The 24,029-nt window shown below is 41.3% G+C and overlaps 2 protein-coding genes across 3 annotated transcripts in view; both read left to right on the forward strand.

Moving 5' to 3' along the window:
• The window catches only part of LOC143768242 (uncharacterized), a 688,323-nt gene that overhangs the window by 458,798 nt on the left and 205,496 nt on the right, over positions 1–24,029 (forward strand). The window lies entirely within an intron of this gene.
• The window catches only part of LOC143766666 (uncharacterized), a 40,485-nt gene continuing 38,337 nt past the window's right edge, over positions 21,882–24,029 (forward strand). For both annotated transcript variants that reach the window (XM_077254511.1, XM_077254512.1), the window contains exon 1: positions 21,882–21,923. In XM_077254511.1, the coding sequence (XP_077110626.1) occupies positions 21,897–21,923 (27 nt within the window). In that variant the 5' untranslated portion in view covers positions 21,882–21,896. The remainder of the gene's footprint in view (positions 21,924–24,029) is intronic.

Below are 24,029 nucleotides of genomic sequence, written 5' to 3' on the forward strand. Positions count from 1 at the left end.
ATATATATATATATATATATATATATACACACACACATTCTATGTGTACACATTTATTCTACCTATTCTATTCTGTCAGTGTGATTTTATTGTACACCGCACTGAATTGCTCGCTTTTCGATAGAACACCGGTGCGTATTTCTCACAAGTCACATGCATGGTCCGTGTGTAATCCGTATTTTTCTCGCCCCCATAGACTTTCATTGGCGTATTTTTTGCGCAATACGCTGACAAACGCAGCATGCTGAGATTTTCTACGCCCGTAACATGCCGTATATTACGGATGCGTAATATACGGCAGATCGGAGCTGCCCCATAGAGAATCATTGGGCCGTGTGTAATGCGTATTTTCTGGACGTATTTTCTGCGCTCATACGTCCGTAAAACTCGCTAGTGTGACGCCGGCCTCATGCTACCTGCAGTTCAGGCATCATGGGTCTGATGGCAGGTTCCCTTCAACAGTAATGCGAATCAAAGAATTATTATTTTTTTTATAAAAACCTGGAATAAAAATGTAGATAAATGGGAGAAGAAAACACGAAAGTAAAAAAAAAAAAAACTTTTAATAATATTTTTGAAGGTTAAAAACTTCATGATATGGTTACACGTGCAGAAAAGGACTTACTGTTGATACATATCAGGGAAAAATTCACAATGTAGAACACGGATCATCTGGCTTAAATTGCAATTTTCAGGCTTGATAAATAGGAATGTCTGATGTTGCCTCTACACCATTGTTTGTATTGATTGCAATTGCTGTGCCCCAGTATGATAGACATGCGCCCATTTATTGTAATAAAAAAATAAATACATTTTAGAGCATACATTACATGGTTGCCTTGTCATATCTGTGATTACGTTATTTTTTAAATAAGAGCTTAACCAGCCATATTTTACTAGCAGAATATATAGAAATCAATAAAAATAATAAAATTATACATATTCCAAGCGAACCTTTACCTCCTTAGAGCTATTTAACGTACATACCCATCATTAGCATGCCACTTAGTGCTCCCTGACGGATATGTACATCATACACATCGCATGATACAGCTTTTGTTCCTGTGCGATCAACTGCAGGAGTCTGATTAAAATACAGTGCAATCGTTACATTCTTAATGATCCCTGTAGTTTAAGTCTTTATATGCCTCTTGCAATAGTGACAGCAGAACAATAGAAGTTTGACATAGTTAAAGCACTACCTCTTTCAGGGCAGTAGTGTAGCATCGGGTCCATTCGTCAAACTCAATCTGACAGGTGCCCCGCCCCTATCAAGATGTATCAAAAGGGTGTAACCCCTCCTCCCCGCCCTGTCAGCAGCTGCCTCTCCTTGTCTGGCTGTCAGCTTGTGATATAGTATGATATTGTTTGATACAGCAATTATCATCCCAGTATTGTTTTTTTATATTAGATTTTTTACATATTGCTAATTGGATACATTAACACAAACAGTTGTTTGCGGCACATATGTGTAAAATTGTGTTTTTATAACACACGGTGCCCCGTTATACAATTATATCCTAGTTGTTTTGGGGTCTTCTGTAAGCTGTATTTTAGAGACAGCTGGCCACTGCACATTTAGAATGAAACAGCATATTTTTCAGCTTATAACGCAGTTTCTCATTTTCATGAGTTTTAAGAGGTCGTGTTATGTGTGATAAGGGGCTACATGCTCGTGTGGTTAATAGATAAAATACAGATATAATATGCCAATTCACCAACAGTGACCGGCTTACACATAACTCGGCAACAATCAAGGGTAGATATACAATACGAGGCAATAGACTTTATTAAAGTATGTATCAGACAGGCGTGATATTTATTAAGGCAGCTGAAATGAACTTGCCTCTGTAATCAGAGCAGTGTATTTTATACACAGTGTTCACATATAGTGAATAGAGCTTCTATATGCGATTGTGCGGGTGTTTTATAATACACCATGCTGTTTATTCATTATATGTTGTATTAAATAGAGTCTAGCTGGCACATTACACGGCTTGCTGTACCAGTATGTATCAGACTGCAATGGCACATCACACTGCTTGCTGTAGTGAATAGAGCTTCTATATGCGATTGTGCGGGTGTTTTATAATACACCATGCTGTTTATTCATTATATGTTTTTCTGTCCGAACAGCGGATTAAACTTGAAAATTTTGGCAAAAACTATCCTATATTAATGCTCCTATTTTTATTACACTCAGCCCCAAATGAGTCACTGCTAATTTGATGACCCAATTTTTATCATTTCAATACTATACATTAACTAAATGCTAGAGCTTATGTTACAATATTTTATCTGTTTATTTTATATCATATTAGACTTTCACATTATTTGTAGCGGTTTGTGTGGGTGCTAGATTATGTATATTCTGTGTTTCTGCACTATTATTTGTTGAAAATTTATCACTAAATCGATAATTTCTAACAACGGCGTCTTTTGTAATATGCAACAACTCATATTTGTGGCTTCTTTTTCTATTTGCAGTGCAAGCTCAGCACGGGGCTATGTTATCTTATCTAGCTTAAACAGACTAGCTGGCTACACCCAACAAAGCATCAAAAAGAAACTTTGATGACACAGATATAACTCAGCTAACTAAATGCTAGAGTTTCGGTTTTCCTTTAAAAATATGAATATTATTGAATAGTCTCATATCTCATCTCCGACAATAGACTCTAAGCATTTTTCATATTATTTGTAGACACTCTAACGGACATATTATGCATAGCCGCTGTTTTGACAAGTATGAAGCGGCGTGTTTTTTATACGTTCATAACAATCATAACCACTATATTGCAAACGTTTAAACGTGTATTTTATTCACAGTTCTCACTAGTCAGGTTTAGATTTATTTAAATTCAGAGGTGGTGTGTATGTACACAGGAATGATTTAGTTTAAAAGCATATAGTTCAGCGATAATGTCTGGCGTTGGACAAGCAGTTATCAATCTTTCATACGTATCACAGAAAGATTTTAGTTTGACCTGTGCTAGTTTAATTTCTGCGTACTGGCCAGCCATGGCAATAAATATTTTGATGTGTTCAGCATTCCACACAGGGCCCCCCCCCTGTAACATGAATGTTCAGCAACAGTGTGTTTTTTACTAACGCGGTGCCGCGGCACTGCGCGTTTCTTTAGAGGCAGCACATTGTCAAAATCGCTAGAAGATCCCGCAAGACCAGAATCTGCAGACTGTGCAGCATGGCGTACCCGTATATTGAACGGACCTGTGGGGGACCACATACCAACAGAGAGCTGCTCATATTCTCTGTTTTCAGAAGTAACTTGTGGTATGTTATCGGTGCTATCGGACTCCTGAGTTATGCAGGGGCTGTCGTTCAGCGCTGCAAATCTCTTTCTTGAGGCGTTCTTAGATTTTTGACAGGGAATCTTGGGAATTGGATTCCCGGTGTGTTTGGGTGCCGCGTACCCTTCCGCACGAGCCTCAACACAGATGGGCGAAAGAGGCGCTGTTCTCACAACCACATCCGCTCTTTGGGTATGATGCTGCGCAGACCCGTAATTACAGCATTGCAAATCTCGTGGCTGAAGATCAGGCGTATCTAAAAGAAAAGATACAGGTGTCAGTTATCCGCAAAACCGCGTAAAATTGGAAAAGCTGCATGGCTGTAGTTATCCACGAAGCGTCGTAATATTTGAAAACTTACTGGCGTCCGTTACCCATGAAATCACTGAATTTTTCAAATAGAATTTTTCCGACCGCTAATTTACCAGTTGTAAATAAGTTATAACTAAATTATAACTACCACAGAAAAGCGAGAATCGTATGTATTTCAAGTGAACCGCCACCTTTTCTTTTCCAGAGACACCCGCTTAACGAATTTCCACGGCTTTTAGGCGCCGCGTCATTCTTGACATCTACGATCACGACGTCTGAGTCCAGGTCTTCACACGGTTCGGGAGCATGCCAGTCTTCCGGCATATAGACCGAGGGATCCGTGTCACTATCTGTATGAGAAATTACACTTAGTACGCGTTTACATACAAAGGATTAAAGCATCCGACATAGTATAATATAGTTTTACGGTATGGCCCTGTTTATGGTGTATCCGTTAATAATTTAGTATTATACTGGCGACTAGCTGCGTAATTTGTTTAATAATTTAACCCTATATTTATTATGACATAATTTATGTAATACAATAGTTAATAGCTGCTATAGTTTCACGCCATAGCCAGTATTTGTTCTGCATAAATCGCGTTTGGCTGTGGCGCTACGGGATTAACACAGATTATATATATATATATATATATATATATATATATATATATATATATATATATATATATATATATATATCTTTCTTACATGTGCTACAGGAAAGACCAATATCTTGCTACAGTGTTACAATGACATTTTTCCCTAGCTAAATGCAGAAAAAAAGCGATATCCGTCTTTCTGCCGCGTATAAACATATTTATGCCGCGGCGGCATAAATATGCTGCTGACGAGTATAAAATAGCTTACTCTGTCAGAACTTGTGGGCGGTGTTTTGTCTTTAAATGCTGGTCAAGCGCCTCAAGTTTTGTCATACAGAATCTTAAAGACACTTTTTCATCCATCTGGACAGCTGCTCTGGGCTACTCTCTGAAAAAGTAAGTTTGCCGGTAGCGCATATTTTGTAACATAGTTTTAAGCTGTATTTATTGGCGTTATATGTAAAGTTTATTTTTGTAACATAGTTTTAAACTGTATTTATCGGGGGTATAGAAACAAAACTTTTCCCCCTTTTTATTTAAGATGGAATCCCAACATCAGCGCGCGCAATACAAGCCAGCGCTTACAAGCACCCCCCTAGGTATTATACCGAATATAGTGTACAGGGTATCGGGTGACACGGATTAAGTAATTTATATTAATTATATATTCTTTCATTCTTTCTTATTTAAGAGGAGTGTCTGTCTCCCGATTATCGCAATAATTTCAACACGCAGAATTATGAACTCTTTGAATCCGTAGCTGCTGAAGCGTTAGAAGTTATTGGCCCTGCTCTACACCTTCTCACAGGTAATTAGATTCTCCGGGAAAAATGTCATTGTAACACTGTAGCAAGATATTGGTCTTTCCTGTAGCACATGTAAGAAAGATATATATATATATATATATATATATATAATCTGTGTTAATCCCGTAGCGCCACAGCCAAACGCGATTTATGCAGAACAAATACTGGCTATGGCGTGAAACTATAGCAGCTATTAACTATTGTATTACATAAATTATGTCATAATAAATATAGGGTTAAATTATTAAACAAATTACGCAGCTAGTCGCCAGTATAATACTAAATTATTAATGGATACACCATAAACAGGGCCATACCGTAAAACTATATTATACTATGTCGGATGCTTTAATCCTTTGTATGTAAACGCGTACTAAGTGTAATTTCTCATACAGATAGTGACACGGATCCCTCGGTCTATATGCCGGAAGACTGGCATGCTCCCGAACCGTGTGAAGACCTGGACTCAGACGTCGTGATCGTAGATGTCAAGAATGACGCGGCGCCTAAAAGCCGTGGAAATTCGTTAAGCGGGTGTCTCTGGAAAAGAAAAGGTGGCGGTTCACTTGAAATACATACGATTCTCGCTTTTCTGTGGTAGTTATAATTTAGTTATAACTTATTTACAACTGGTAAATTAGCGGTCGGAAAAATTCTATTTGAAAAATTCAGTGATTTCATGGGTAACGGACGCCAGTAAGTTTTCAAATATTACGACGCTTCGTGGATAACTACAGCCATGCAGCTTTTCCAATTTTACGCCGTTTTGCGGATAACTGACACCTGTATCTTTTCTTTTAGATACGCCTGATCTTCAGCCACGAGATTTGCAATGCTGTAATTACGGGTCTGCGCAGCATCATACCCAAAGAGCGGATGTGGTTGTGAGAACAGCGCCTCTTTCGCCCATCTGTGTTGAGGCTCGTGCGGAAGGGTACGCGGCACCCAAACACACCGGGAATCCAATTCCCAAGATTCCCTGTCAAAAATCTAAGAACGCCTCAAGAAAGAGATTTGCAGCGCTGAACGACAGCCCCTGCATAACTCAGGAGTCCGATAGCACCGATAACATACCACAAGTTACTTCTGAAAACAGAGAATATGAGCAGCTCTCTGTTGGTATGTGGTCCCCCACAGGTCCGTTCAATATACGGGTACGCCATGCTGCACAGTCTGCAGATTCTGGTCTTGCGGGATCTTCTAGCGATTTTGACAATGTGCTGGCCCTAAAGAAACGCGCAGTGCCGTGGCACCGCGTTAGTAAAAAACACACTGTTGCTGAACATTCATGTTACAGGGGGGGGCCCTGTGTGGAATGCTGAACACATCAAAATATTTATTGCCATGGCTGGCAATACGCAGAAATTAAACTAGCACAGGTCAAACTAAAATCTTTCTGTGATACGTATGAAAGATTGATAACTGCTTGTCCAACGCCAGACATTATCGCTGAACTATATGCTTTTAAACTAAATCATTCCTGTGTACATACACACCACCTCTGAATTTAAATAAATCTAAACCTGACTAGTGAGAACTGTGAATAAAATACACGTTTAAACGTTTGCAATATAGTGGTTATGATTGTTATGAACGTATAAAAACACGCCGCTTCATACTTGTCAAAACAGCGGCTATGCATAATATGTCCGTTAGAGTGTCTACAAATAATATGAAAAATGCTTAGAGTCTATTGTCGGAGATGGGATATGAGACTATTCAATAATATTCATATTTTTAAAGGAAAACCGAAACTCTAGCATTTAGTTAGCTGAGTTATATCTGTGTCATCAAAGTTTCTTTTTGATGCTTTGTTGGGTGTAGCCAGCTAGTCTGTTTAAGGCTACGTTCACATTTGCGTTGTGCGCCGCAGCGTCGTCGCCGCAACGCACAACGCAAACAAAAACGCAGTTGCGTTTTGAACAAAAAACGCAGCGTTTTGCGCCGCATGCGCCCCCCCAAAGTCTATACAATGTTTTGCATTTTTTATTGGAAACGCATGCGTCGTACAACGCACCACGACGCAAGTACTTGCGTTGTCTGCGTTGTCAATACAAGTGAATAGGAAAAAAGGCGCATCGACGACGCAAACACGACGCATGCGTTTTTTAAAAAGTCAGCGCCGCAAAAAAAATGCAACATGTTGCGTTTGCCGCGCCCTGACACTGACAGGTGCGCCCTAACGCCGCATGCGGCGTACAACGCACCAAAACGCATGTACATGCGGCGCCATGCGGCCCCAATGTTAAAGATAGGGCCGCACGACGCATGCGTTTTGTTGCGGCGACGACGCTTCGGTGCACAACGCAAATGTGAATGTAGCCTTAGCTAGATAAGATAACTAGCCCCGTGCTGAGCTTGCACTGCAAATAGAAAAAGAAGCCACAAATATGAGTTGTTGCATATTACAAAAGACGCCGTTGTTAGCATAATATGTCCGTTAGAGTGTCTACAAATAATATGAAAAATGCTTAGAGTCTATTGTCGGAGATGGGATATGAGACTATTCAATAATATTCATATTTTTAAAGGAAAACCGAAACTCTAGCATTTAGTTAGCTGAGTTATATCTGTGTCATCAAAGTTTCTTTTTGATGCTTTGTTGGGTGTAGCCAGCTAGTCTGTTTAAGCTAGATAAGATAACTAGCCCCGTGCTGAGCTTGCACTGCAAATAGAAAAAGAAGCCACAAATATGAGTTGTTGCATATTACAAAAGACGCCGTTGTTAGAAATTATCGATTTAGTGATAAATTTTCAACAAATAATAGTGCAGAAACACAGAATATACATAATCTAGAACCCACACAAACCGCTACAAATAATGTGAAAGTCTAATATGATATAAAATAAACAGATAAAATACTGTAACATAAGCTCTAGCATTTAGTTAATGTATAGTATTGAAATGATAAAAATTGGGTCATCAAATTAGCAGTGACTCATTTGGGGCTGAGTGTAATAAAAATACGAGCATTAATATAGGATAGTTTTTGCCAAAATTTTCAAGTTTAATCCGCTGTTCGGACAGAAAAACATATAATGAATAAACAGCATGGTGTATTATAAAACACCCGCACAATCGCATATAGAAGCTCTATTCACTATATGTGAACACTGTGTATAAAATACACTGCTCTGATTACAGAGGCAAGTTCATTTCAGCTGCCTTAATAAATATCACGCCTGTCTGATACATACTTTAATAAAGTCTATTGCCTCGTATTGTATATCTACCCTTGATTGTTGCCGAGTTATGTGTAAGCCGGTCACTGTTGGTGAATTGGCATATTATATCTGTATTTTATCTATTAACCACACGAGCATGTAGCCCCTTATCACACATAACACGACCTCTTAAAACTCATGAAAATGAGAAACTGCGTTATAAGCTGAAAAATATGCTGTTTCATTCTAAATGTGCAGTGGCCAGCTGTCTCTAAAATACAGCTTACAGAAGACCCCAAAACAACTAGGATATAATTGTATAACGGGGCACCGTGTGTTATAAAAACACAATTTTACACATATGTGCCGCAAACAACTGTTTGTGTTAATGTATCCAATTAGCAATATGTAAAAAATCTAATATAAAAAAACAATACTGGGATGATAATTGCTGTATCAAACAATATCATACTATATCACAAGCTGACAGCCAGACAAGGAGAGGCGGCTGCTGACAGGGCGGGGAGGAGGGGTTACACCCTTTTGATACATCTTGATAGGGGCGGGGCACCTGTCAGATTGAGTTTGACGAATGGACCCGATGCTACACTACTCAGGACATCAGCTTCTCTACAGCTTTATCGCATGAGCCCTGCATCTTCCCTACTTTTTAATTGTGTTTTCTGGTAAAATGTCCACCAACGGTAGCGCATGTGCAAGTGGCAGCCAGCTGTCCCTCCTTGTAGTATCGGTGATTCTCTTTTTTGAGCCTCAATGGCCCTTCAGCGATACCTAGTGGGGTGGAGTGTAAAGGACGGATCGCACGGGGTGATGTGAATAGAGTTTGTGGCTTAGATGTTCCATCAGTTTCATTCATTGGAATTTTTAAGCGATCAAATTGTTCTCTAGTAGCGGAATTACCAACAACGGTGGAGGGCCATTGAGGCTCAAAAAAGAGAATCACCGATACTACAAGCCACATGCTTCACTATGTAGCCGTTATCAATTGTATTGCTATAAATTATTATGGACGAAATATTGTGTACTGTATATACATTATTACATTCCAAGCCATCTATATGAGTGTAATAATGAGTGTTCAGTGATAATTCATTTGATTTGTTTATTTGCGGTGTATTGTGGATTTCAAGAAGTAGCTGTTTGAATCTAATTGAACAGCGAAATTTATTCATACGACTTTTTTATAAAATGTAATTGATTTTGTTCAATAAACGTTATTACTTTTATCGGAAAAAGTTCTCTCGTTCTTTATTTTACAAAGATCAGTACTGTTTATAGTATCAAATTGTCAATAAAAGAGGGTCCTACCTATATAAATACTGTAGGTGTATCAAATTGTCAATAAAAGAGAAAAATATTATTTAACTATAAATAAACGCTAATCAACAGTCATTATACTGCCAGCCACATATGCTCAGATCGGGTGCTCTTCAGAATGAAGCAGACGCTTCCAATAGTACATGCATGTACTATAAATAAAAGGGCCTATATAATAATAGATGTATCAAATTGTCAAAAGAGAATAAATATTATTGGGGCTATAGGTGTATGAAAATGTCAATAAAAGAGAATAAATATTATTGGACTCTAAATAAAAGTTCCTATGTAATAATAGGTGTAATAATACACTTTGATACACTATGATTTCGGTGTGATATCTATTTAATATGCTTTGCTGCCACTTTGATAACAATTTGTTATCAATTTGTTGGAATCGTGTCAGTAATCAATTTAATACATTTTGATTCACTACGATATCCGTATGATGTCTATTTAACACACTTTATGCGATTTTAATTAATTATCTGCTGGTCAAATAAATATTATTGGGACTATAGGTGTATGAAAATGTCAATAAAAGAGAATAAACATTATTGGGACTATAGGCGTATGAAAATGTCAATAAAAGAGAATAAATATTATTGGGACTATAAATAAAAGGTCCTATGTAATAATAGGTGTAATAATACACTTTGATACACTATGATTTCGGTGTGATATCTATTTAATATGCTTTGCTGCCACTTTGATAACAATTTGTAATCAATTTGTTGGAATCGTATCAGTAATCAATTTAATACATTTTGATTCACTACGATATCCGTATGATGTCTATTTAACACACTTTATGCGATTTTAATTAATTAACTGCTGGTCAGAGCACATATTTGGCAAACACCTCTTAACACACACCCTGGCAGCGTTGAAAATTATTCTATCGCCACTTTCTGAACACTTGTAAAATCAGTGGTACTATATATTATTAAACTCAGCACCACTGTGTGCTATTGTACATCACGTTGTAATCCCACTGAAATGTGCTGTTGTAGCTGAACTGTAACACTGTATATTATCTATTTTGTAAGAAGTGTAATGATGTATGTTAATTGTACATGTGATGATTTTTATATCATTCTGTACAACATCAATTATTTCTGTGTGGTTTAAGGAATGTTTGCATGGACTGTTTGTGTGGAATGTTTGTATAGCTCCAACACAGAAACTCTGGCTGTCTAGTTAGTGGCCAGTAGAGATACATTTTAGCAGCTGCTAGCAATTATAGTACCAGACTCATTCAAACTCGTAGCAGCTGCATATAAAATCAAAATCTAATAGGATATAAAAAACATTCCAATACTGGGATAATCTAGCAATTATAGTATCAGACTCATTCAACTCATAGCAGTTACATTTAATATAAAAATCTAATAGGATATAAAAAACAAACCAACACTATGATAATAATCACAACACCAAATTATTTCTGTGTGGTTTAAGGAATGTTTGTGTGGAATGTTTGTATCTCCAACACAGAAACTCTGGCTGTCTAGTTAGTGGCCAGTAGAGATACATTTTAGCAGCTGCTAGCAGTTATAGTACCAGACTCATTCAAACTCGGAGCAGCTGCATATAAAATCAAAATCTAATAGGATATAAAAACATTCCAATACTGGGATAATCTAGCAATTATAGTATCAGACTCATTCAACTCATAGCAGTTACATTTAATATAAAAATCTAATAGGATATAAAAACAACCAACACTATGATAATAATCACAACACCAAATTATTTCTGTGTGGTTTAAGGAATGTTTGTGTGGAATGTTTGTATCAGCCAGACAAGGAGGGACAGCTGGCTGCCAGGGAGGGGTGGGGTTACACACTTTGATACACTTTGATAGGGGCGGTGTTGTGAACTCTGTTTTCGGGCTCCCTCTTGTGGTCACTGGTGGTATTGTGTGACTTTTGCTTTGGGCTCCCCCTGGTGGCTTTGTTTGTTATCCTGCTGGTCTCTGGCTATCAGCTGGTTCGTTATCCTCTGGGAGGTTCCTATATAGCTCTGTTTTACTTCCACTTGTTGCCGGCTGTCGATGTAATCAGTGCTTCTCAGATTCCTTCTGACTACCTTGCTCCCAGTCCATCCAGGACAAGCTAAGTTTTGTTTGCTCATTTTTTGATCAGCAGTGTTTATCATGTTTTCTTGTCCAGCTTGCTATAATGTGATTCCCTCACTTGCTGGATGCTCTAGTGGACTGAGTTTCTCCCCACACACCATTAGTTGGTGCGTGGGTTCTTGAAATCTTAGGATGGATATTTTGTAAGGGTTTTTTATTGATCGCATAGACCCCTGCTCTATTTTCTGCTTTCTAGTACTAGTGGGCCTCTTTTGCTGAATCTGATTTCATCCCTACGTATGTGCCTTCTTCTTACTTCACCGTTAATATTTGTTGGGGGCTTCTATATCTTTGGGGATTATTTCTCTGGAGGCAAGCGAGGTCTTTCTTTCTCTTTAGGGGTAGCTAGTTCCTCAGGCTGGCTCGAGACGTCTAGGAATTTTTTAGGCACGTTCACCGGCTACCTCTAGTTGTTTTGGATAGGTTCAGATTTGTGATCAGTCCAGTTACCATCTCCCTAGAGCTTGTCCTTAGTTTATTCACTTGCTGGTCTATTCGTGATCCTCAGCCACTAAGGATCATAACAGGGCGGGTCCAGCTGTCAAATTGAGTTTGACGAAAGGTCCCTATGCTCTAATACTGCCAGTTAACATAACAATTCACAGAAAATACAAAGCTGCCCTCTGGATTGTTAGAATGGTACATCTAGAAAATCGGAACGGCGTTACTGCCGTAGAACATTGGTTACGTGCTACATTATGTACATATGGAAATGCAATATCGATACAGGAAATGTATGTGAAACTGCAATGTCAATGCGTACCTTATAGTTGGGTCCCTGACCTGATAAGACTCCTCTCTTGGACTAAAAAAAATGCAAGAAACCAGCTATTCAAACCACCTGAGGCTGATGGGGTTGGGCGTGGGGGTGCACATATGGGAGTGCACATGTCACATGATCTGCCACACCCAATCCCATCAGCCTCAGGTGGTTGGAACTAGCTGGTTCCTCCTGACTCATATATTGCATGTTTGTTTTTTTAGTCCAAGAGAGGCGTCTTATCAGGACAGGGACCCAAGTGTAAAGGTACCTTCACACGAAACGACTTTGTAACGATATCGCTAGCGATCCGTGACGTTGCAGCGTCCTCGCTAGCAATATCGTTTAGTTTGACACGCAGCAGCGATCAGGATCCTGCTGTGATGTCGCTGGTCGCTGAATTAAGTCCAGAACTTTATTTGGTCGTCCGATCGCCGTGTATCGTTGTGTTTGAAAGCAAAAGCAACGATACCAGCGATGTTTTACACTGGTAACCAGGGTAAACATCGGGTTACCAAGCGCAGGGCCGCGCTTAGTAACCCGATGTTTACCCTGGTTACCAGCATAAAAGTAAAAAAAAACAAACAGTACATACTCACCTGCGCGTCCCCCAGCGTCTGCTTCCTGACACTTACTGAGCGCCGGCCCTAAAGTGAAAGTGAAAGCACAGCGGTGACGTCACCGCTCTGCTGTTAGGGCCGGAGCTCAGTCAGTGTCAGGAAGCAGACGCTGGGGGACACGCAGGTGAGTATGTACTGTTTGTTTTTTTTACTTTTACGCTGGTAACCAGGGTAAACATCGGGTTACTAAGCACGGCCCTGCGCTTAGCAACCCGATGTTTACCCTGGTTACCCAGGGACCTCGGCATCGTTGGTCGCTGGAGAGCTGTCTGTGTGACAGCTCCCCAGCGATCAAACAGCGACGCTGCAGCGATCGGCATCGTTGTCGCTATCGCTGCAGCGTCGCTTCGTGTGAAGGTACCTTTAGGTACACATTGATTATTGTAGCTGGCCCCACCTACATATTTTCTGACAAGGGTGCACAACATACCGGAGGATTTCTTAAAAGTGTAACTCAACTTTAAGAAAAACCTTTTCAATGGGACAACTATTTCCACGTTCTGAAACTGGAAAGGTTTATTTCCTTTAGGAGAAGTTAGTTTTTGAAAGCTTATTTTGTGACTCTGATATTCCTTAGTAGTCGGCAATGAATCAGAAGATGGGACCTGATTCAAAGGATCAGATGACAGATCTTTGCTGTGAAGGGATGATGGTATATCTGTGGTAATGGCATTCACTTCAGTTGTATCTTGTGTAATTTCAAGATCATCTGAATTAAAAATTGAAGATGTCAGCTGTCCCTCTGATCTCCTGGTACAGTCATCTGCTAAGAATAAAAACAATATTTATTTTTGAATAAAATATCCTTAAATTTTATATTTTTGAACATTTCTACTTAAACTGTCAGTAAAAATAGCAAGTTATGTAAAAATATTAAATTATTCACCAAGGCAATGACAGTTCACAGTCTAAGGCTGGTTTCACATTTGCAGTTGTGTCTGCAGCATTTCTGACGCATACATCCGCATGCGTCTTGATTTCCTATCTTTAACATTGTAGATGCAGGTGCATGCGTTCACCTGCGTTTGCTTATGAATGCGTCTTTTTGTGTTGTGCGGCTAACGCACCATGTTGCATTTTTTGTGGCGGCAAATTTCCGTCTGCCATACGCATGCGGACGCTTGCGGAAGGAGTGCGTCAAATAAACGCATTACAGTGTATGGAAACTCATGCATACGAAAGTACATGCGTACGATTGCGTTTGAGTACGCATGCGTTCTTATGAGTAAGCATGTCTAGGAACTTGTTTTAAGCCACCCCCCAAACAAACCTTATAGAAGAAGATGTGGGCAGTGGAAGTCCAGTACTCTCAAGACTATACTAGGTTTGCAGCATCTTTTTTGGAATCATAGGAAGACTCTGACTATAATGTGAGTATACAAGCTATATGTCTGCCTGTCTTTTTTTTCTCCCTGCAGTCTGAAATCATTTCTGTCTCTCTTGCAGCATTCCTCATCATGTCCTCCACTGAAGACCAGACGTCACAGAGTGGACAGGAGACTGAAGTGAGTACATTTGCTTCTGATTGGTAAGTATTCACTGTCACTAGAAGGCTATGTGCACACGTTGCGGATTCATGTGTGGATTTTTCCTCACCGTTTTTGAAAAATCCACAGGTAAAACGGACTGCATTTTACTTGCGTATTCACCGCAGATTTCCAACATTTTTCATGCGGATTTCACCTGCGAATTCCTATACATGAACAGGTGTAAAACGTTGCGGAATCCGCACAAAAAATTGACATGCTGCGGAAAATACAACGCAGTGTTTCCACGCTGTATTTTCCACACCATGGGCACTGCGGATTTGGATTTCCATAGGTTTACATGGTACTGTACATGACATGGAAAACTGTTGCGAATCGGCAGTGGCCATTGCGCTGCAGTCCCGCAGGCAAATCCGCAGCTTGTGCACATACCCTTACACATGTGGCAAAATATTTATTTTTTGTTTTTATAGAACAGTGCAGATGAGCAGGAGCAGCAGACTCAGGCCCAAGTTCAGGTGTCAAGACGGCGTGTAAGTATTCTTAACTGTTTTTATTTATTCTTGACTTTTTTTGGTACTCTTGCCTTTTTTTTATTATTATTATTTTATTTTTTATTTAAGTGTTTTATCTTTCCAACATTAATGTCTTTGTTTCATTTCTAGGTTCCACAACGGGAGGAGGAATTCATTGATAATGATGTCCTCATCACATTGGTGCAGGAGCGAGTTGCGTTGTGGGACACCACCCAGGAGCAGCAGCACTCGGACACTGTGGTGATTCGGGGGCTGTGGAATGAGGTGGCCCAAGCACTGATGGATGACTGGGACAATGCCAAATCACGTGTCAAAAAGGAATTTCGTAAGTATTGCAGTGTGGTCTGATGCGGCAGTGAACTTGAAGTTGTGTGATCCCGGCCTAAAGTGCATTGTTTAACCCCTTAATCCCATATGACGTACTATCCCGTCGAGGTGACCTGGGACTTAGTTCCCAGTGACGGGATAGTTCGTCATGCTATTTAATGCTACTTAAGTCGCGGTGATCGCATTAAATTCCCAACGCCATCTAACCTCACGGAAGATGGCCACGGCATCCTGGGGTATGGCGCCGCCCCCCAATTCTGAACAGCCAATCACAGCGTTTCTCATGGTTTCAGCCAATCAGATTGGCTGAAACAATGAGGTCCCAGGCTAGGATCCAGTACCGATGTACTTGATCCTAGGCCGGTGTCTGGCAATGCCAGGCACCGGCAAAAAAACCCCAGATTGGCGCAATCGGCGATTATATTGATCGCACCAATCGCAGGGCGCAGCAGCGGTATTACCGCGCTGTGCCCTGCCTGTACTGGCCTGGATCGGTGCTGTAATAGCACCGATCCTCTGCCAGAGCCTAGGACAGGCCCAGAGCACAGCGGCTGTCACGTTGTGACTGCTGTGTGCCCTGCTGGTGACCTGGCTCTGACCTGCCTAGGATCAGAGCGATCCTAGGCAGTTGCCATGGTCACCAGGGTGTTGTGAATTCCGTTCTTGGGCTCCATCCTGTGGTTGCGAATGGTATTTTTGGGAGTTCTGCTCTGGGGCTCCCTCTGGTGGTTTCAAGTGGAACTTAGCAGCTGCATTCACTAATCGGTTCCCTGGCCTTTGTTATTTAACTGGGCTTTTGGCTGTAGTGGATGCCAGCTGTCAATGTATTTCCTGTGGATTCATTCCTTTCCTGGAAGTTCTCTGTTGGCCAGTCCATTTTCAGCTTAAGATAAGTCTGCTAGTTTTTGGGTGTTTCCCTGCTTATGACCTTCTGTTCAGTTTAATTTATGTCTCTTTTGTCCAGCTTGTCATTATGAAATATTCCGGCTAGTTGGAAGCTCTGGGGTCGCAGATTTGCCCCTCCACACCGTGAGTTGGTGTGGTGGTTATTATTTGTAAACTCTGCGTGGACTTTTTAGTTTTTATACTGACCGCACAGTAGCCTTTTCTATCTCTGTCTATTTAGATAGTATTGGCCTCCTTTGCTAAAAAATCTAGTTTCATTTCTGAGTTTGTCATTTCCCTCCCCACTCACCGTCAATATTTGTGGGGGGCTATCTTCCTTTGGGGGTTTCTCTGAGGCGAGATAGTTTTCCGTTTCCATCTTCAGGGGTAGCTAGTTCTTAGGCTGTGCAGAGGCATCTAGGCAGAGTTAGGTATGCTCCACGGCTATTTCTAGTGTTGGTGTTAGGAGTAGGGATTGCGGTCAGTAAAGCTACCACCTCCTCAGAGCTAGTACATTATTTGTTTTACCCACCAGGTCATTTCAGTGCTGCTCCGTATTCACTAGGTCATATCAGTGATTACTGTCTGTGGAGCTGCTACCTCCTCTAAGTTTGTCCATGATTGGTTTTACCCACCAGGTCATCTCAGTACCGCTCCGTAACCACCAGGTCATAACACCAGGGCCTGCAGCGATTGGTGGGATCGATGTGATCATTCGATCCCACCAATGACATCTCACAGTAGTGGTGTGACCGCTCTGTGACCTGTCTGTCACCTGTCTGACCGCTCTGCAGGGGTCCTCACTTTAGCTGAGGATTCCTGCAGAGTTGTCACACAGCCAGATATCCTCGTGCTGGGCCTTGTGGTGCTACAGACGCCTGTAACACAACAATCCCTGCTTCAGAAAAGACAGAAAAAAGAATACAGAAGACAGACTACAACCGTAAGTGTTATCCCTGATCCCTACCCGATCCCTCTTTATCCACCACAATCCCCCTTCCCCCTCGTTTTACCCCCTCCATCCCTCTTTGCGCCGCCTCTGTGCGCACGTTTAGCGGCCGCCGAGCATTGATTGGTGATGCAGTTCACCGAACAACACTCGTGCTCGCTTTTTTTTTCCTCAGCCCCCTTTGCGCCAACTCCATACACATCCCGCAGCCGCCAAACTTTGATAAGTGACACAGTTCACTTACAGCTTGTGCCTGCCGTTTTCTTTTCTTTTTTTTTCACATCCCCTTTCACACACCCAGCAGCCGCCAAACTTTGATAAGTGACACGGTTCACTTATCAGAGATCTCGTGCCTGCCGTTTTCCTTTTTTTTTTTTTCCACATCCCGTTCGCAAACCCAGCAGTCGCCGAACTTTGATAAGTGACGCAGATCACTTATCAGAGCTAGGGCCTGCTGTTTTGGACTTTTCCTTTCACAGGTATTTTGTTCACCCTATTTTTTTTTTTCCTTTAGCTTTTTCTTTTCAGAATAGTTTGCACCAATCACTATCCCCCCACATGTACACATAGTTATCAATAAAATACACCCAAGCACCATACTCACAAAAAATGTCCCGCTCGTCCCGTTTGTCCCAACAGTGCTATTCATTGGAGGAGGCATATTCTTTCCTTGACTCCGACACTGATAGCGAGGGAGAGGATCCCACTTTTCTTTATTTTTCCCATGCTTCCTTATCCTCTTCCCCCCCTCATCTTCCTCCTCCGGTCCTGCGGAACTGCAACGCAGATGCCGCACGACAGAAGATGAGGCAGTGCCTATCATTGATGGTGACTCTAACCCTTTATTACACCATATCCCACCGCTATAGGGGAGTGGGAAGAGAGAGGCTAAGTGCCAGAATAGGCGAATCTTCCAGATGTGCCTTTTCTGGGGTGGCTGGGGGCAGATATTTTTAGCCAGGGGGGGGGCAATAACCATGGACCCTCTCCTGGCTATTAATATCTGCCCTCAGTCACTGGCTTTACCACTCTGGCGGAGAAAATTGCGCCGGAGCCCACGCCAGTTTTTTCCGTGAACTAACCCTTTATTTTAAGAGCTACAGCTCCCAAAGTTTACACACAGACACTTGTAACATTATTAATGCGAAATATAAAAAAAAATAAGGGATATGAAATAGTTTACTGTATGTAATCATGTGTAATATCCTGTCGGGTTTGGGAAGGAGATAGCATAAAAGCCGGTAATTCAATTGCAGGCTTTTGCTATCTAGCTCTGGATTATAATATACTGTATATATCTCTATATCTATTCTATGTGTATAGGGACCTGGAGGAAGACACATGTGGTGTCGAAACATGTCGTCCATATGGGATTGAATGTATGCAATATTGTAACTGAAGAAATCTGGAACTTTTTAATGGATAAATAAAAGCTATATTTTACTCTACCATCGGACTGATCCCTGGAGAAACAAAACGTTTTTTAAATATATATTATATATATATATATATATATATATAGATATATATATATATATATATACACACACACACACACATATAATCAAAAAATGAAAGCGGCACAAAAAACTAAAAAAACTAAAGAAAATAAGTGGACTTTATCACCTGAACGGCGTGGCAACGTTTCGGATGTAATATCCTTTTTCAAGCAGAGAACACATGAGTGAAACAGCCTTTTATATGAACATACATATCTCATAAAAAAATTCATTATGTGCAATGTTATAAAAATTGGTTTGAAATGCATGAAGTAACAATCAATGAAAAAGTGCATCTGTGCCGATTGAAATACCCCTTTTAAATTCAATATTAATATAATACATTACGTGTGGCTTGATTGTGGTTAAAATTAACTAAATAATGATCAGTTAGATAAAATCAATATTTTTATCATGCACGTCCCGGTCTCCGGCGTCCTCATACACCCACTGCGCAAGGCAGTGACGTCTATGTCAAAGACCCATAATGCTTGAAGCCGCAGTTGCGTAGAGTCGCTCTGGAGATCACGGCGCCATGTTGGTTAAGGAAAAACCACCCATAGAGATGACGGACCTCTACAGAACAATAATTTGTATAAAGTTATGCAGAAATTATAAAGAAATTACACCGATCTCTACATCCCAGAGCCACATCGTATATATATACCTATTCTATGTGTATATATCTACTCTATTCTAACCTGTCAGTGTGATTTTACTGTACACCGCGCTGAATTACCGGCTTTTCAAAGAACACTAATGCGTAAAAATCGGACAGCACATGCATGGTGCGAGTGATGTGCAATTTTTTTCTTTCACCCATTTACTTACATTGGCGAGTTTCGTCCGAGAATCGCAGCAGTCCGCAGCATGCTGCGATTTTTTTTCTCAGTCCGATTGCGGCTGAGAAAAAAATCTCAAATGAGATATCACCTATTGACTATCATTGGTCCGAGTGCAATCCGATTTTTTATCGGATTGCACTCGTCCGTTTTGCACACATGTGAGTATGAGCCCTAAGAGGACTGTCAGAGGGAACATGAAGAACGGCGATCATGGAATATGCTAGGACGAGGAGGCCAGATGTTCTATGCCTCCAGGAGACTCATTTACTTCAGGAAGAGGTGGAGGTGTTGAAGAGAAGGTGGATTGGGAGATCATATCATTCCACATATTCTTCATATGCTACAGAGGTCTCATTATTAATAGGAGCGTCTATGCCATTTGGAGAAATTGAAAGCCATGTTGATAGTGAAGGACAGTATATTTTTGTTGTTTGTAAAATTTTTGGACAAGCATTATGTATAGTAGCTATGTACATACCACCGCCATACAGCGGGAAAAAGGTATGTGAGGTTATGGAATTATTTAAGCAGGGTGCGGGACTGCCATTACTTATCATTGGGGATTTCAATAATGTTATAGATGAGGGATGGGATAGACATAAACAGAGGGCAGGTAAAAGTATTAGGAAATTGACGGCAAATTGATGGGTAAATCCATCTGAAGGGGTTAAATCATTTTACAGCCAGGAGCTTTGCTAAAGCAGCTGTGCTCGTGGTTGTAAAACCTCGGGGAATGAATGTAATGCAGGGGAATGTCCTGTAGTTACCTTGAGTCGTGGTGAGGCGCCCTCTGCTGGATGTCTCATATGAACTCGAGCCTGGGAAAAGTTCCCACGCTCGAGTTCATATGAGGACATCCAGCAGGGGGCGCATCACCGCCACTCAAGGTAACTACAGGACATTCCCCTGCATTACATTCATTCACAACATTTTACAGACAGGAGCGACTGCATTAGCAAAGCTCCTGGCTGTAAAATGATTTAACCCCTTCAGATGGATTTACATCGTGGGACGTTCAAGACCAACGGAAGGTATGGGATATTGTTGATATTTTCTTTTTTCTTTTTTACAGAACGAGGGTCTTCAGGTGGATTAAGAGAATAATAAAATATTACAACACCATGTGTCTTTATTTCATTAAAGTACTTTGTAATAATGTGTGTGTTTTATTAACCATTTCGTACTATTGGATTAATAATGGATAGGTGTCATAATTGACGCCTCTCCATTATTAATCTCCCTTAATGGCACCTTACAATAGCAAGGTGACATTAACCCTTCATTACCCCATATCCCACCGCTACACGGGAGTGGGAAGAGAGTGGCCAAGTGCCAGAATAGGCGCATCTTCCAGATGTGCCTTTTCTGGGGTGGCTGGGGGCAGATGTTTGTAGCCAGGGGGGCCAATAACCATGGACCCTCTCCTGGCTATTAATATCTGCCCTCAGTCACTGGCTTTACCGCTCTAGCGGAGAAAATTGCACGGGAGCCCACGCCAATTTTTTCCGCAATTTAACCCTTTAATTTAATAGCTACAGCGGCCAAATTTTGCACATACACACTACTAACATTAGTAGTGTGGAATATGCAAAAAAAAAGGGGATATGAGATGGTTTACTGTATGTAAATCCTGTCGGGTTTGGGAAGAAGGAAAAAGCCGGCAATTGAATTACCGACTTTTCTGCAATCTAGCGCTGAATTAAATATAAATACAGAATATATATATGTGTCTCAATGACATATATATATATATATATATATATATATACTGTATATATGTTTTAACGAACATTTGAGCCCCTAAATCCATTAGATGTCGGTTTTGCAAGCCTGCGAGAAAATCTCGCAGTACGGATGCCATACGGAGGATGCCATGCGCAAAATACGCTGATACACCCTGACTATGGATGACATACGGATCACTATTTTGGGAACATTTCTGCGTATTACGGCCGTAAAAAAGGGACCATATTTTCATACGCTGAGTGTGACGCCGGCCTTAGATGCATGCGCACGGCTCATTCAGCACTAGGATTACCCCTGAATCCAGCGCTCTTGGAATCTCCCATCTGTAATATCACTAAGGTCTATGAAAGATCTGGGGGGATCCAATCACTTAATGGGGGGAATTGTACTTATTGAAGGTGACTTCTGCCAAGTGCTACCTGTTGTGAAAGGAGCAGCACCAGCAGAGGAGCTGAATACTTGTCAGCACAGCAGAGTCCTGCATACACTGAGGCCCCTGATCATGTGACCCCTGACTCCTCCACCCTGTGACCTCATCACAGGTCCTGTGCGCACAGAGCAGCCATATATGTGGAGTGCGGCTCTGCGGGTGGAGGTATGTGCTGTAGATTCCCATTACTGGGTGTGGGGGACATTAACCCCTTCAGCACTGAGACTCTTTTGGGGTCTCTGTGTGGTGTGAGCAGTGATGTAACACAGAGGTGTAGTTAGGGTTTTGGTTCAGGGGGCGAAGCTTCTCAGTGGCCCCCTAACCAGGTAACCTGGACTACAACTGGGTGAAGAGGAAGAGGAGTGAGACTATGTGAGAGCGGAGATGTCTCTCTGTGTGTAGGTGTCTTTGTGTGTGTGTGTGTGTATCTGTGTGTGTGCGGGTCTGTGTGTGTAGCCAGGCATCATCTGATGGGACTTTTGCTCCCAACCAGCTTTGTCTGGTGTCACATATAACAGTGACAACATGAGCCGATGATGGGACAGAAGTCCCATCATCCGGCAACTGTGTTCAGGTGTAAAAGAAAAAAAACACATTAACATAATCACATACTGCTCTATACGGCCTCCAGCAATACACTGACAGGAAATTATCGCTCCCGCAGTGAATCACTGAGCGTTTACCGGAGTTCGTGCTCTGACATACGGCACTACCGCTGTGTGAGAATTTTTTCACGCAACGGTGCCGCAAGTGAGAGCATGAACTGCGGTGACCTCTGACGACGGCGCAGTGATACACTGCGGGAGGATTACCTCCTGTCAGTGTATCGCCGGGTAGAGCGGTCACATCTCTACAAATGAGATCACCCTGGGAGACTCATTATTAAATGGACTACGATGGAAAGGTAGGTATATGTTGGTTTATTATTTTATTTTTTATTGCAGGAGATTAAGGTCGTCGGCGATTTAGGTGTTTGGTGAGTATGAATGTGTATTTTTTTGTTTTACAGTCGCCGGATGATGTGTCTACTACTGTCCCATCATCGGCTCATGCTATCACTTTTATATGTGGCACCAGACATAGCTGGATGGGAGTAGTAGCCCCATCAGACGATGCCTGGCTGCACACACAGACACCCGCATGCAGACAGACCCGCACATATTCTCCTCTCACTCATAGTCTCCACCCACACACATATTCTCTGCCCACACACTCTTCCTCCTCCCTTTCTGCAGCGTTTTTGGCACGCAAATCTCCTTTTTACACCTGCCTGATTTGACTTAATGTAAGTCAATGGGTGCAGAAATACTGCAGATCTGCAAAAAGAATTGACATGCTGCGGAAAATAAAACGGATCCGCTACATGTGCACGTAGCCTTACAGATAATGAATTACCGCTGACGTTGTCTATGGTGGAGTTGTTCACTTTTCACGTCTTTTCCATCTGACCCAGACCGACATGAAAACTTCTTCCAGCCTGGACTCGGTTGCAGAGAATGCAACAAAGATACATTTCATGTCTCAGATTTTCAGCACTGTCCCCAATGGGACTATTCCCAACCTGCACAAACTCATCATCCTGCTGATACCACAATACTGAGCCGCTGCTGCCGTATGTGTCCCTATTACTGCACCTGCTGTGTGGTACTGTGTGCCCTCTAAATTCTAAAGCAACCCTCTAGAATATAGTAATGCCGGGTGCAAGTGCCCTTGAAAACAGTGCCCATGTTATGTTCTCTAGGAAGTAATAATGTCATGTGCCCCTTTGACATTCACAGTAACCTGAGTTCCCCTATAGCAATAAGTGCCCACTTTAACCCCTTCATGACCTTGGGATTTTCCGTGTTCGTTTTTCGCTCCCCTCCTTCCCAGAGCCATAACTTTTTTATTTCTCCGTCCATATGGCTGGGCTTATTTTTTGTGGGACGAGTTGTACTTTTGAACGACATCATTGGTTTTACCATGTCGTGTACTTGAAAACGGGAAAAAATTCCAAGTGCGGTGAAATTGCAAAAAAAGTGCAATCCCACACTTGTTTTTTGTTTGGCTATTTTGCTAGGTTCACCAAATGCTAAAACTAACCTACCATTATGATTCTCCAAGTCATTACAAGTTCATAGACACCTAACATGACTGGGTTCTATTTTATCTAAGTGGTGAAGAAAAATTCCAAACTTTGCTAAAAAGAAAAAAAAATTGCGCCATTTTCCGATATCCGTAGCGTTTCCATTTTTCATGATCTTGGGTCAGGTGAGGGCTTATTTTTTGCGT

This window comes from Ranitomeya variabilis, chromosome 4, assembly GCF_051348905.1.
Source record: "Ranitomeya variabilis isolate aRanVar5 chromosome 4, aRanVar5.hap1, whole genome shotgun sequence".
Lineage (NCBI taxonomy): Eukaryota > Metazoa > Chordata > Amphibia > Anura > Dendrobatidae > Ranitomeya > Ranitomeya variabilis.